Source organism: Hyperoodon ampullatus (assembly GCF_949752795.1).
Source record: "Hyperoodon ampullatus genome assembly, chromosome: 10".
NCBI lineage: Eukaryota > Metazoa > Chordata > Mammalia > Artiodactyla > Ziphiidae > Hyperoodon > Hyperoodon ampullatus.
In genome coordinates, this window is record NC_136923.1 from 36,352,435 (window position 1) to 36,365,913 (window position 13,479).

A 13,479-nucleotide genomic window follows, 5' to 3' on the forward strand; every position below is an offset into this window, starting at 1 on the left:
ATATCTACCTTATCCAGAAAGTATTTATATGTACAACACAGAGAATACAGCCAAAATTTTATAATAACTGTAAATGGAAAGTAACCTTTAAAAACTGTATAAAAATTAAAAGTTCAAGTAAAAAAATAAATTCAAAAAGTATCTGGGGCTTCCCTGTTGGTGCAGTGGTTAAGAATCCACCTGCCAATGCAGGGCACACAGGTTTGAGCCCTGGACTGGGAAGATCCCACATGCCATGGAGCAGCTAAGCCCGTGCACCACAACTACTGAGCCTGTGCTCTAGAGCCTGCGAGCCACAACTACTAAGCCCGCGAGCCACAACTACTGAGCCCACGTGCCACAACTACTGAAGCCCTGTGCTCCTCAACAAGAGAGCCTAGAGCTGAAGCCCTAGGCTCCTCAACAAGAGAAGCCACCGCAATGAGAAGCCCATGCACCGCATCAAAGAGTAGCCCCCACTCACCACAACTAGAGAAAGCCCGTGCAGCAACGAAGACCCAACACAGCCAAAAATAAAAAATAAATAAATAAATTAAATTAAAAAAAAAAATCATCTACAGTAGTTTTGGACTTACCTGGTAGTACAGTGGTTAAGAATCCGCCTGCCAATGCAGGGGACAAGGGTTTGAGCCCTGGTCTGGGAAGATCCCACATGCTGCAGAGCAACTAAGCCCATCCGCCACAACTACTGAGCTTGCACTCTAGAGCCCACAAGCCACAACTACTAAGCCTGCGTGCCACAACTACTGAAGCCCGTGCTCCACAGCAAGAGAAGCCACCACAATGAGAAACCTGCGCACTGCAACGAAGAGTAGCCCCCACTCACCGCAACTAGAGAAAGCCCATGTGCAGCAAGGAAGACCCAACGCAGCCAAAAATAAATAAATAGAAATAAATAAATTAATTTTTTTAAGTATTTACAGTAGTTTTATATTTAGTCATCTTTATAATAAAGTTCATCTATCCATTCACCAGTGTTTTTCTTTATTTTTTTATTGAAGTATAATTGATTTACGATGTTAATTTCTGCTGTACAGCAGTGTGACTCAGTTATATACATATATACATTCTTTTTTATTATCTTTTTCATTATGGTTTATCCCAGGATACTGAATATAGTTCCCTGTGCTATACAGCAGGATCTTGTTTATTATTCAGTGTTTTGTGGGGGCTTTCTTAGTGGTAATCACCATACTGGGAATAAAAGTTTGGAAAAGAAGTGTGATATGGAGCTCAGCCTGGGCACTTCCATTTCACGTGTGAATAGAGTCGATCATAGGATGGGTCTGGAGTTGGTGTTTGTTTTTCAAAGCTTTGTTTTTACTGTAACATGGTATTAATTTTATATTTTTAAATTTCAAGAGACTCATAAAGGTTCTGGTGTTTGGTTTTGGAACATGGCTTTCAACGATTAAGACACCTTTTTCGGGCTTCCCTGGTGGCGCAGTGGTTGAGAGTCCGCCTGCCGATGCAGGGGACACGGGTTCGTGCCCCGGTCTGGGAGGATCCCACGTGCCGCGGAGCGGCTGGGCCCGTGAGCCATGGCCGCTGGGCCTGTGCGTCCGGAGCCTGTGCTCCGCAACGGGAGAGGCCACAACAGTGAGAGGCCCACATAACGCAAAAAAAAAAAAAAAAAAAAAAAAAAAGACACCTTTTTCCCCACATTTGACTATCAATTTGGAAAGCATTTTACAATTATCAAGTGAAGAAAAACAAAACCTAAAAGTTGCAGGTTAAATTTTATTGAGACCTTTCTGAGGACTGTTGCCCAGGAGATAGCTTCTCAGATAACTCTGAAGAATGCTCCAAAGAGGTATGGGAGGAGCCAGGATATGTAGGAGTTTTTGCTGAAAACATATAGTTGAACATCAAAATATTACTGCTAATCACAAAAAACAGATACCTCAAGTTAATGATTTTTGTGCTTTTGTGTGTACGGGAAGATGCAAGGTCTGGGCTCATTGAAATTATTCCTTAGATAGGCATCTTAGATATGCAACTATCTAGGGCCAGTATCCAGAGCACACAGTGTTTGCTGTTTGTCTCCATCCTGAATTTGCCTTAGGGCTCACCATAGTGGTGGGGGGGCGGGTGGCTGAAGTGGCTGATGGCTTGATGGCAGGCTAGGGCAATATACGATATTTACTGGAATGGTAGGCAACGTTCCCTTTCCACACAATCAATGTTAATTCTTAGTTTAATTGGCAGCATTTTTTTTCTTGATAATACATAAAATAATAGTTTATCTTGTACTTTAGTGGCATCTTAAGTTTGATGAGATCTGGTAATGATGTCTACAGTTTGAGGTCCTCATGGTAAATTCTGTGACATTTTATGGTGATAATATATTACTTACATATTACCCAAGTATTGAAACCTCATTTCCCCTTATTTTTTTTTCTTTGTTTTTCAAGTGTCAATATACAGTATCTGGTTTTATGACAAGAATGACTGTCACCGCATAGCCAAACTCATGGCCGAGTAAGTATTTCTGTTTACACCATAGACTTAATTAGTGATATATAGGAGATGAAAAAATGACTTTTCCCCTTTCTCTTTGTTACTGGAGTCCACTAACTCATGTATTTTCCCCTGATTTCCTGTTATTGTCAAAGTTTTGAAAAAGGCAGCAAAGCTTAAAGAAATCTAAAATTATCTATAATCCTCCTACTACTACTAGCATTACCGTTTTTGTCTGTTTCATTCCAGTCTTTTTCTTTACGTGTACCTTGGGTTGATGTGTGTGATTGTTTCTTATGTCTACTGAGAGAACAATGCACAACATAAAAGTTGTGAGTTAATTTTTATTCAGTGACCTTACTGAGCGCTATAGCCTGGGAGATAGCCTCTCAGAGACCTCTGAGGAACTGCTCCCAAGAGGTAAAGGAGGAGCCAGGATATATATGAACTTTTTTTAATATATATATATACATCAGAAAAAAATCATCTACTTAAGATGTTACCACCAAGAGGAAAATACCATAGGAAAAATATATTTACATAATTGAAACCAGCTAAAGACTACTTTGTTTTTAAACCAAAAAGGCAAGAAAGAAAAAAAAGAATTCAAAATATGACCCTCAGCAATAGAACAAGAATTTTAAAATACTTTAAAAAAAAAAGAAAAAAAGAAAAAACAAGGGAGCTAGAGAATGGAATGCCAAAAGAATGAGGATATATGAACTTTTTTGCTGAGAAAAACATGTAGTCAAGCATCAAAAGATTATTGCCAATAGCAAAGAACAGACATCTTAAGTTGATGATTTTAGTGCTTTTCTATGTATGGAAAGATGCAAGAATCTGGGGTCATTGAAATGATTCCTTAGATATGCATCTTAATCTAAGGACCAGTATATCCAAAGCACAGAATGTTTCCTGTTTTTCTCCATTCTGAATTCCTCTCAGGGCGCACTCTCTGTGGGCAACTGCAGTAGCTATAGGCTTGATGTTTCTTGAACTGAAATGGCAAGCAACACTTTTTTCTTTACACTTAAAAAAGTAAGATCATACTGTACATCCTACTTTTCATGTCAACAGCATTTTTCCAGGGCATTCTAGTATTTATAACGACTGCATTGTATTCAGTCCTGCAGACAGATCATAATTTAACTGTTAAACATGTGGTTAGAGCCATTGAACTGCCTAGCTCCAGAGGGTATCCTCTATGTCCAGTGCACAGCCTAACCACCACATGCAGTGGATCTGCCTTAGGTTCCCTCCATATTTCCACTGTAGCAGGTGGAACTGTGTTCAGTAACTGATAGAGAACTTCTGCACACATCCGTGGCTACTTCCTTTAAGAGAACTTATTTTTGACACAGATTCTAGGTTTAGTAGTCCCCAATCCTCTAATGGATTATGTTCCAGGAGAGTTCTTATAAACCAGAATCTTGGAATTTGGAAAGTAATTTTCATTGGATTGATGTTCTAAGGGATGGTTCATCAACCTTTCTCAGATTGGCCCACAGAAGCCACCCCTCATGTGGCTTATCTGTATTGCTGGTATTGCCATTCTGGTTTCTGGGAGCCCAAGACACTTAGGTGCTAGAGGGGCCTGAGGTACTACAGAGCTCTGGACAAATTGTTGCAGTGGGCAGCGAGTTCTGGTGCACTTATATTTCCTTTGCAATTTTTGCCTGAATCTCCTCAGAAATGCAGAGCTCTCTTTCCCCTCTGTCAAATCAAAATTCCCTTTGCTCTCCTGCAAGGTTTTTACCTACATGCCTGGGGGAAAACAGTCTTAATTTTCTTTTTAACAGTCTAATTTTAAACTAATTCTTGTAAAAGTGTAAATAATTAGGCCCAAAATCTCAGTTCCAGGTATATTTGCATTTTAAAAGAAGTGCACATGGCTAAGGCCACATTTTAGTCCAGGACTGCTAACATGTCTCAGTTGGATGTTTATCTGCTTCCTGCTTTGTTTGCTGTAGCTATGAGCCACTGGCAGGCCATGTTTATTACTGTGTGCACCCCAAGGACATTGTTCCATATGAACTTGTGTCATTCATTTGAAAATGTGTTGTTGGCTCTCTAGAACCAGACTTTCTTTTTAGAACAACTTTTCTCTAAAAAAAAAAAAAAAAAGATAATAAACTTTTTTTACAAACCCATTTATTTGACTATTTTGTAGTTCTGAAAGTGGCAGCAGAGGCAGCTTCTGATAACTTAGAAGACAAAGATTTGTTGATTCTTGGTTGTCCTGAAATCCAGAATATTTTTCTTAAATATCTATGCTTTGGAATATATTAATATATAGACTTTCTCCTGCAGATTGAGAGCTTTTGGGCCCAAAGTGAGAGAACCTGGCTCTTGCAGCACTAACAGCTATTTGCAGGAAACCATTTTGAGCTTTTTTCTCTCTCAGGGCAGGTGGTACACCTAAGGCAAGACTTCAGAATGTAGATAAAGCAGAAGACTGAAGGCCTATCTGAAACTATTGTATTGAGCCTAGAAATAGGATGAGGAAATAGAAACAGGAAGCAGAAAGGAAAAAGGACATTCAGTGTTCCTTCACTAGAAATGCCCAAAAGAGGGACATTTGCTTAAGCTTTAAGCTTGTTTTACTAGAAGCAGGGGTGGTATTGAAACTGATTAGTGAATGCCCTCATGAAAGTGTTGATAGTGAGTTTTCAAGTGTCTGGCCTATTTATGGCTGAAGAGAATACCTAATATGTTAACATTAACTTTGTGATAAATGGTGTTCTGGTCACCAAAGATAAAAAGTTTACTTTATCCTTCTTTGCTCTAACTTTGCCTGCATACAGCCTCTATTTGCTCCATATTTCAGAATATCACCTCTCTTAACCAGAAATACAGGTAAAATTATTTTGGGCATATTGTGCATCTAAATAAAAGTGCCTGTTATTGCCCATTCTGTTAAATCTAGTTCTTATCACTGTTTTGACAGCCGCAATATAATAAAAATTCTTCAAGTAAAAAATTGATTTATTCCAAAAGGTGTTAATAAGAACTGAGGGGCTTCCCTGGTGGCACAGTGGTTGAGAGTCCGCCTGCTGATGCAGGGGACACGGGTTCGTGCCCCGGTCCGGGAAGATCCCACATGCCGCGGAGCGGCTGGGCCCGTGAGCCATGGCCGCTGAGCCTGCGCGTCCGGAGCCTGTGCTCTGCAACGGGAGAGGCCACAACAGTGAGAGGCCCGCGTACCACAAAAAATAAAAAATAAAAAAAAAAAAAAGAACTGAGAAGCTATGTAGGAGAGCAAGAAGGTGGATTCAGGCTGATGTGGCCTATAACTGAGTATTAACTAATTAGTCATTTTTAATAGTACTCTTTTTTCCGATTATTAAAAGAGTACCTGTTAATTATGGAAAATGAAGAGAAGTACAAAAAAAGTGAAATTGCTCGTAATCTACCATCAAGAAATAACCAATGTATATCTCTCAAGTCTTTTTTTCCTTTGCAACAGGCCTCACAGTTGTCACAATACAGTATTTCTTTCCCAATAGTTGATTACCAGTATGGATATAAATGAAACAATATTCTAATTGGTCTGATCCTCATATCACATGCCTGTCTTCTTTCAGTCTGCCATCAAGTCCATGATTCTACATTTGTTTTATAAATAATAATCCTATTAAGAGCTGTAAGAATCTAAATAGAGAAACGACACCATTACCTTAAAGCAGCATTTTCCAAATAAGAATCCTGCTTCAAGAGAAGATTCTACGGTCAAATAAATTTGGGGAAATCTATAAGCCCATCCTTGGAGAATCGTAATACATTTTAGCATGTTAAAAACTCAGAATGTTTTTGCTGTTTAAAAAAAAAATCTGTTTAATATTGTTTAACCCAGTATTTTCAAATAAAAGAACCATCCCACACACACTACTGGGAGTTCCTAGCCAGGCTGTTTTAAAGCAGTAAAACTGAAACTGGGTGGCCTGTTGTTGTCCTGCTCCTCTTAGTCCATAAAAACAAACCTTTTGCTACTGAATTGTTTTATTGCCTGTCATCATCACTGTCTGAAAGTTCTCAACTAATATGATTATCAAGTTGTGACTGTACCTATAATATCCCATGGCAGGTAGGCCTATTCATTACAGTTGGGATTGAAACCTGAATGGATCTTTAAAAGAAAAAAAAGACTAGTTGCCTTATTAAAATGTATTACTTTTATTTCAAGCTTGAAGAAAAATATAAGAAACAATAAAATATCCATGTGCTCACCGCCCAGCTTTCAGTTTCTCACATTTTGCTATAATTGCTTCAGACTTTAATACGTGGCAGGGGAGACAGGGTGTTCCTAAGAAATGAAACCCCTCAGATAGATTTGAAGACCCCAACCCTCGACTTAGACCTTGACTTTTCATGCTTTATATATTTTCAAGTGCAGAATTAGCTTAAGCAGCACCAATCAAAATAAAGAGCATCACCACAATCACCCTAACCTCAGTCACCCACTTAGTGATTTTTTAAGGAGAGAACAAGAGAAATCTTTTGTTTGCTTGTAGTGCTATCGTTAACTTTTGAAGATTCACCGAGACCTCCGTTTTCAAGAAGCTGATCTTTCTCCTTGCTACCCCATTATCCATACACACTCTCCACAGGGGTTGTTCAGCTGTGCAGCCTTCCTTTGTCTTGGTGGCACTGTCCATTTTCAAATTTACTTCACCAGTTAGTTTGACTGATTTTGAGATACTTTTAAAAAAGAGAGAGAGATAATGAGATAATTCAGTAGAGTTTTAAAGGTACCTACTTCTACCCACTCTGGAAAGGAATTCTGTATTTTTGGCCTTCTGACAGTGAAATATATTGGTTGGTACTGTTGTGAGTGAGGTGGTGAAGTAGGTAGTCGAATACTCCTGGGATGGGGTAACCGAGGCTCTGTGTTTTGTATTGTGAGGACGGTGTTACCATGTGGCATTCTTCCTGTATCCTTGGAAGATGGACACCAAAAGAGTTCTTGGGTCAGATTGTATCAAAAGAGGTCTTTCTAAAACCTGGTTCTCCTCCTGTAGCGTGGTAGAAGAGGAGACACGGCGGTCCCAGCAAGCAGCTCGGGATAAGCAGAGTCCCAGCCAGGCCAACGGCTGCAGTGACCACAGGCCCATCGACATCCTGGAGATGCTAAGCAGAGCCAAGGATGAGTATGAGAGGGTGAGACTCTGCATGCTGAGTGGGAGAACTAAAGGGAGGAGGAGACCTGCGGGAGGCTTGTGGGCTGGGGAAGTCACCTCCAGGGCCTGCGGGAATAAGTAGTTCAAAAAGAAAACATGTCTTATAATTTTAAGCCTAAAAGATAAGGAAAGACATTTTCTTACCTCAGAAAATTTAGAATGCTCTTTTTGTATTCCTGTAAAATTACTGTGGGAGAAAATGATCTTGGACTGCAGGCGTTAGCCTGTAACAGGTAGTTCTGGAAAGGTTTTACGCCTCTTCTTCCACCCTGCAGGCTCTGCTAGGTCTTAGGAATTTATGTAGTTTTTGAAAAGTACTCTGATAACTTGCACCCTGCAATACCAAAGTGTATAATTTATGATCTGTAATTGGTGCTAGGTGCACAGCCCTCATTAAGCATCATTTGGAATATTACCCAAATGAGAGGCTTTTCTAGAATGCTTTTTTTCCTTTCTGTTTTGTATTTTAGTTTATTTATTTATTTATTTAAGCCTCGCCACATGGTTTGTGGGATCTTAGTTCCCCGACAGGGACTGAACACAGGCCCTCAGCAGTGAAAGTGCAGAGTCCTAACCACTAGACCACCAGGGAATTCCCTGGGTTTTGTTTTTGTTTTTTTTAATATTTATTTGTTTATTTATTTATTTGGCTGCGCCAGGTCTTAGCTGTGGCATGTGGAATCTAGTTCTCTGACCAGGGATCAAACCTGGGCCCCGTGCGTTGGGAGCACGGAGTCTTAGCCACTGGACCACCAGGGAAGTCCCTCCCTGTATTTTAGTTTAAAAGTTAATCAATAACATTTTCTCCCCAAAGTTGAATTAAATAGAAGTTGTGGTGCATTCAGTAATTTATTCAATACATATTTATGAAATGTCCACTATGTGCCAAGCAGTGGGCAGTTCCTCAGTGGTCTTCAAACCTTGTGGCTTTGAAACTGTCCTGGCTTTTCACCTGACATCAGCACTTCAAAGCCCCACGCTTCCTTGGAGTGAGGTTGAAGGTTTCCACTGCTGCACTTTGTTTCAGCAGAATTGTAAATTGTCATCTTACTCTTTACTAACATTGGGTTAAGTTAAGCTTTTTTTGTTTAATCTTCACCTCACCAAAAGTTAAAGGAACAAGGTGTGAAAAACACTAAGACTGTAGCTCCCCTAACAGTTCTCTAACACTAGCCTCTACATTGTTAACAGGCAGTCCTTGAAAAGAAGTTCTAATTGGTCAAATGAGTTAAGAAAACATTGTTAGAGTGGCTTCTCCTCCCCCATCTTCTTGGGGCTTTACAGTGCTCAAGACTCTGAGAGGTCCCACAATAAAACAGTAACCCCAAGTTCCAGATTGACTTGACTACAGGACCATTTTTCACATACTACTCGTTAACATCTCAAGAATCTAGAGTTCGGGGAACAAACTTTGAAAGCAGTGCTCTAGAAGGTAGTTGCCCCTAATTAAAAACAGTCATATTCACCATAAACTACAACAAATCTTCTATGTTCAGACACCAAAGGTCCCACCTCCTGAGTAGAGAAATGTACATTAGAGCCCATGAGAAGTTTCAGTTTGGACCAAATTCCTCAGTGTCTCATAGAGAATTATGAAGAATTTGTGGATCTGTGAAAATTAATATAAGAAAAGCAGTCATCTCTATAATGAATTACTTGATTCTTCGGAAACTAGATGAGATTAATTTCAAGAATCATTTCTGAACTTTTAGATTACCATATATTACCATAAATTCCCTCTCATATCCTTAATGAGATATGGGTTATCTACATAGATGCCTCGTTCTATTTTTATAGAGACCTTTTGGTGTTCTGACAACAAGTAACTAATAAGTTCCGAGCTCTGTCACCTGTTCCCGGTGATGAGTAGATCAAGGTGCCACACAGGATAGGAAGTATAGGCGCTGTACACTAGAGCAGACACTCCAGGAGATGGCCCACCTTCTCCCTCAGGCTGAGAAGCGAGTAATCTCCAAAGGAAAGAAAGAACTAAAGCCTTGTTTTTCTACACAGAGCTGTAAAGGAACTCTAGGTCACATGAGCAGAATAAAAATCTGACACGATTTCTAGTTAATAAACATTGCAAAAGTAGAAAATATGGAAAGTGCAATAATTACTGTTGTAAAGAAAATTCTTCCATGGTGTGGAATAAATGAAATTTCTGTGGCTGGATTAAGACTAAACCTTTGGGAATTTAGTTAAATCTTTGATATTTACTTCATAATATGTTCTTTCTATTTTTGGAAACCATCCATAAATAGGTGGCGCTTCATTAAACAAGAGTTTCGTTTCTTGTCTGCACTTGCCTATCATCTAATCAAATGGAGTTAGTATTAGCAGTGGCCCGTGATTTCACATCTTAGTGTTTGGGTGGGCTCTTCTCTGGTGCCTATGGTTCCAGATGGACCCTTTATCTTTAGGTAGAGGCTTGGGAGATTGATAGTTTCAAGGGCAGGGGTACAAGCTAGCCCTCAGTGATGGAATTTAATCCCAATTCTAAATCTCCCCTGTCCAGTGTATATAATACAGTGAATGAAATTCCAGACTTTTTTTTTTTTTTGGCTGTGTCGGGTCTTAGTTGCGGCACACGGGCTCTTCTGCTTTTTTGTGGTGTGTAGGCTTTTCTCTAGTTGTGACATGCAGGCTTAGTTGCCCCGTGGCATGTGGGATCTTAGTTCCCCAACCAGGGATTGAACTGGCGTCCCCTGCATTGCAAGATGGATTCTTAACCACTGGACCATCAGGGAAGTCCGGAAATTCCAGACTTTTGAGTGAGGAATTTATAATAGAGATTATTTGAAAATAAAAACACTTTATAATAAACATTTTCTCCCTACGTCCTATAGTAGTTTGTTTTAACCAACTTCCTGGGTTTTTTTATATTTATTTATTCATTTATTTATTTATTTATTCATTCATTTTGGCTGTGCCGGGTCCCAGCTCTAGCACACAGGATCTTCGTTGCAGCATGTGGGATCTTTTTAGTTGTAGCACATGGACTTCTTAGTTGCGGCATGTGAACTCTTAGTTGCGGCATGCATGTGGAGTGGAATCCAATTCCCCAACCAGGGATCAAACCCAGGCCCCCTACATTGGGAGTGCAGAGTCCTACCCACTGGACCACTAGGAAAGTCCCCCAAATTTCCTGTTTTTAATGTAAAGAAAGATAGCTGAAACACAGGCCTTGACTAAGGTTGGCCCATTCTGAGTCACATCTAGCCACAGGATGTAATCCTAGATTTTGGTAGGGATTTTTTTGTTCTTAAAAAAATAGGAACACTATTATTTTTCTTATTATGTAAGCAGTGCATATTAATTATAGAAAATTTTATATTTTAAAATTATAAAGGGAAAAAAAATAATTCCACCACCTAGAAATAATTGCTACTAATGCCTTGTTATTTATCCTTCCACAAATTTGTCTAAATAAGTCCCAATGTGTGTGATAATATTTAAGTACACAGTTTTATTAACTAGTTTTAAAACTACTTTTTCATTAACTTTTTTGTAACCTATTTTTTTCCCCAAAGAACAGTATCTTTTTGTGACAGTATTTATCTCACAGGGAGTCCCTGGGAGAGTTCATTTGGTAGAATGAAAAGCTTTTGAAAAAGCAAACTGTGATGTTAATAGTTGTATATTTTTATTTCTGTGCCTTATATAAACAATATCCTAGATTTTTCTAATTCTGTTTAAGAACTCAGAAGTATACCTTTGTAGCTGTCTTGTTATTAATTAGCATTAATTTTCTCTTAAGTTACTTGAAATGGGATTGGTAAATCAAAGGATTTTGACATTTTTAAGGTTTTTACCAAATACTGTAAAATTATCTTCCCAAAAGTTTGTTTGTGAGACTTCCCTGGTGACGCAGTGGTTAAGAATCCACCTGCCAATGCGGGGGACACGGGTTTGATCCCTAGTCCAGGAAGATCCCTCATGCCTCAGAGCAGCTAAGCCTGTGCACCACAACTACTGAGCCTGTGCTCTAGAGCCCGCAAGCCACAACTACTGAGCCCACATGCTGCAACTACTGAAGCCCACATGCCTAGAGCCTGTGCTGCACAACAAGAGAAGCCACCGCAATGAGAAGCACACTCGCCGCAACAAAAAGTAGCCCCTGCTCACAACAACTAGAGAAAGCCCGTGCGCAGCAATGAAGACCCAACGCAGCCAAAAACAAAATTAAAAAAAAAAAAAGTTTGTTTGTGATTGTCCATTTCCCCCAACTCTTATGAATACTGGTTACTATCATTAACAAACCCAAAATAAACCCTCAAAAATAAATAAATAAACAAACCTTCCAAGAACAGCCCTGCATAAGTGTAAGAACATATTTGAAGTTCTGGAAACCTTTTAAAGTACAACCCATCTTATAGCTTATGTTGAGTTAAGTAAGTTTTGCAGACTCACACGTCCCAAAACCAGGTGGGCCACAGTGGTGCCCACAGTGGGCCAGAGTGGAAGTAAAATCAACAGAGAGCCTGTCCCTGCGTCATCTGGTCAGTTGCAGCTTAGCTATAGCCAGTCATTACCAAATGAGCTGGTGTGCCAAATTATTCAGCTTTTCTCTGAAAATGACAAGCCAGGATTTTTATGTGAAAACTCCCAATTTTAAAGATACTCCTGAACATTTACACCTTCCATCTTAAGAACTTGTTGTGAGCAGTGTTTTCAGTTTATATTGGGTAACATTTTGTGGAAAAACCGGAACGAACTTTTGGGCCAACCCATTATATTTTCTCTAATACAATTCAGTTCCAAGTATTCCCCATAAGGTATTGATACTGGTTGATGGTGGTGTTGCACAAAGAGGTATGTTAGAAGATAAGACAGTTCATAAGCTTTCACAGGCTATTTCACCTCTGCTTAAATGGGTAACATTGAGTAAATGGTGTTCTGAAATAATACAAGGACTAAGTCATTTGGATAGAAAAAAAATGCATATTATCCATTCATTTCACATTCAGTACCTACTCCTGCACTAGGCACATATCTTTATAATATGGTGTCAAGAAAGTTAATCTGTCTCTGAACTAAAGTTTGGAGCTTCTTTTTTTAAAAAGTGTGGTCCCTTGACTGTTCTAAACTGTTTTTGGTGTCTATTTTGACACAGATAATGCTCACTAGATGCTCGATTATATAGCCTAAATATAGCTTAAGTTTCAAAAAATTCCATGTCCATCTAGTGATCATTTTTTTAGGATTCTTTCTAAGAACAAAGATACAAGTTAACAGGAATTTTTAAACACTTTATTACAATGTTTTGTCATCTGTGATAGTGATGTTTAGAGACTTTTTTTAAATTAATTAATTAATTTTTTTATTTTGGCTGTGCTGGGTCTTAGTTGCAGCATGCACGCTTCTTACTTGTGGCATACATGCGGGATCTAGTTCCCCGACCAGGGATCGAACCAGGCCCCCTGCATTGGGAGTGCAGAGTCTTACCCACTGGACTACCAGGGAAGTCCCTAGAGACCTTTTTAATTTAATTTTTAAAATATATGATGGGGCTTCCCTGGTGGCGCAGTGGTTAAGAGTCCGCCTGCCGATGCAGGGGACACGGGTTCGTGCCCCAGTCCGGGAAGATCCCACATGCCGCAGAGCGGCTGGGCCCGTGAGCCATGGCCACTGAGCCTGCGCATCCGGAGCCTGTGCTCCGCAACGGGAGAGGCCACAACAGAGAGAGGCCCGCGTATCGCAAAAAAAATAAATAAGTAAATAAATAAAATAAAATATATGATGGTATTAGAGTACTTGTACACTCATATGTCCAAAAAAATGAACCTCAACCTAAATGTAACACTTTATACAAAAATCAACTTAAAATGGGTCAGTAGATCTA

General features: G+C 39.4%; 1 protein-coding gene across 4 annotated transcripts in view; it reads left to right on the forward strand.

The window, feature by feature from the left end:
- The window catches only part of DCP1A (decapping mRNA 1A), a gene marked incomplete at its 5' end in the record, with an annotated part of 57,276 nt that overhangs the window by 26,049 nt on the left and 17,748 nt on the right, over window positions 1-13,479 (forward strand). For all 4 annotated transcript variants that reach the window (XM_079713189.1, XM_079713188.1, XM_079713186.1 and 1 more), the window contains 2 exons: window positions 2,415-2,481; window positions 7,479-7,617. In XM_079713189.1, the coding sequence (XP_079569315.1) occupies window positions 2,415-2,481; window positions 7,479-7,617 (206 nt within the window). The remainder of the gene's footprint in view (window positions 1-2,414; window positions 2,482-7,478; window positions 7,618-13,479) is intronic.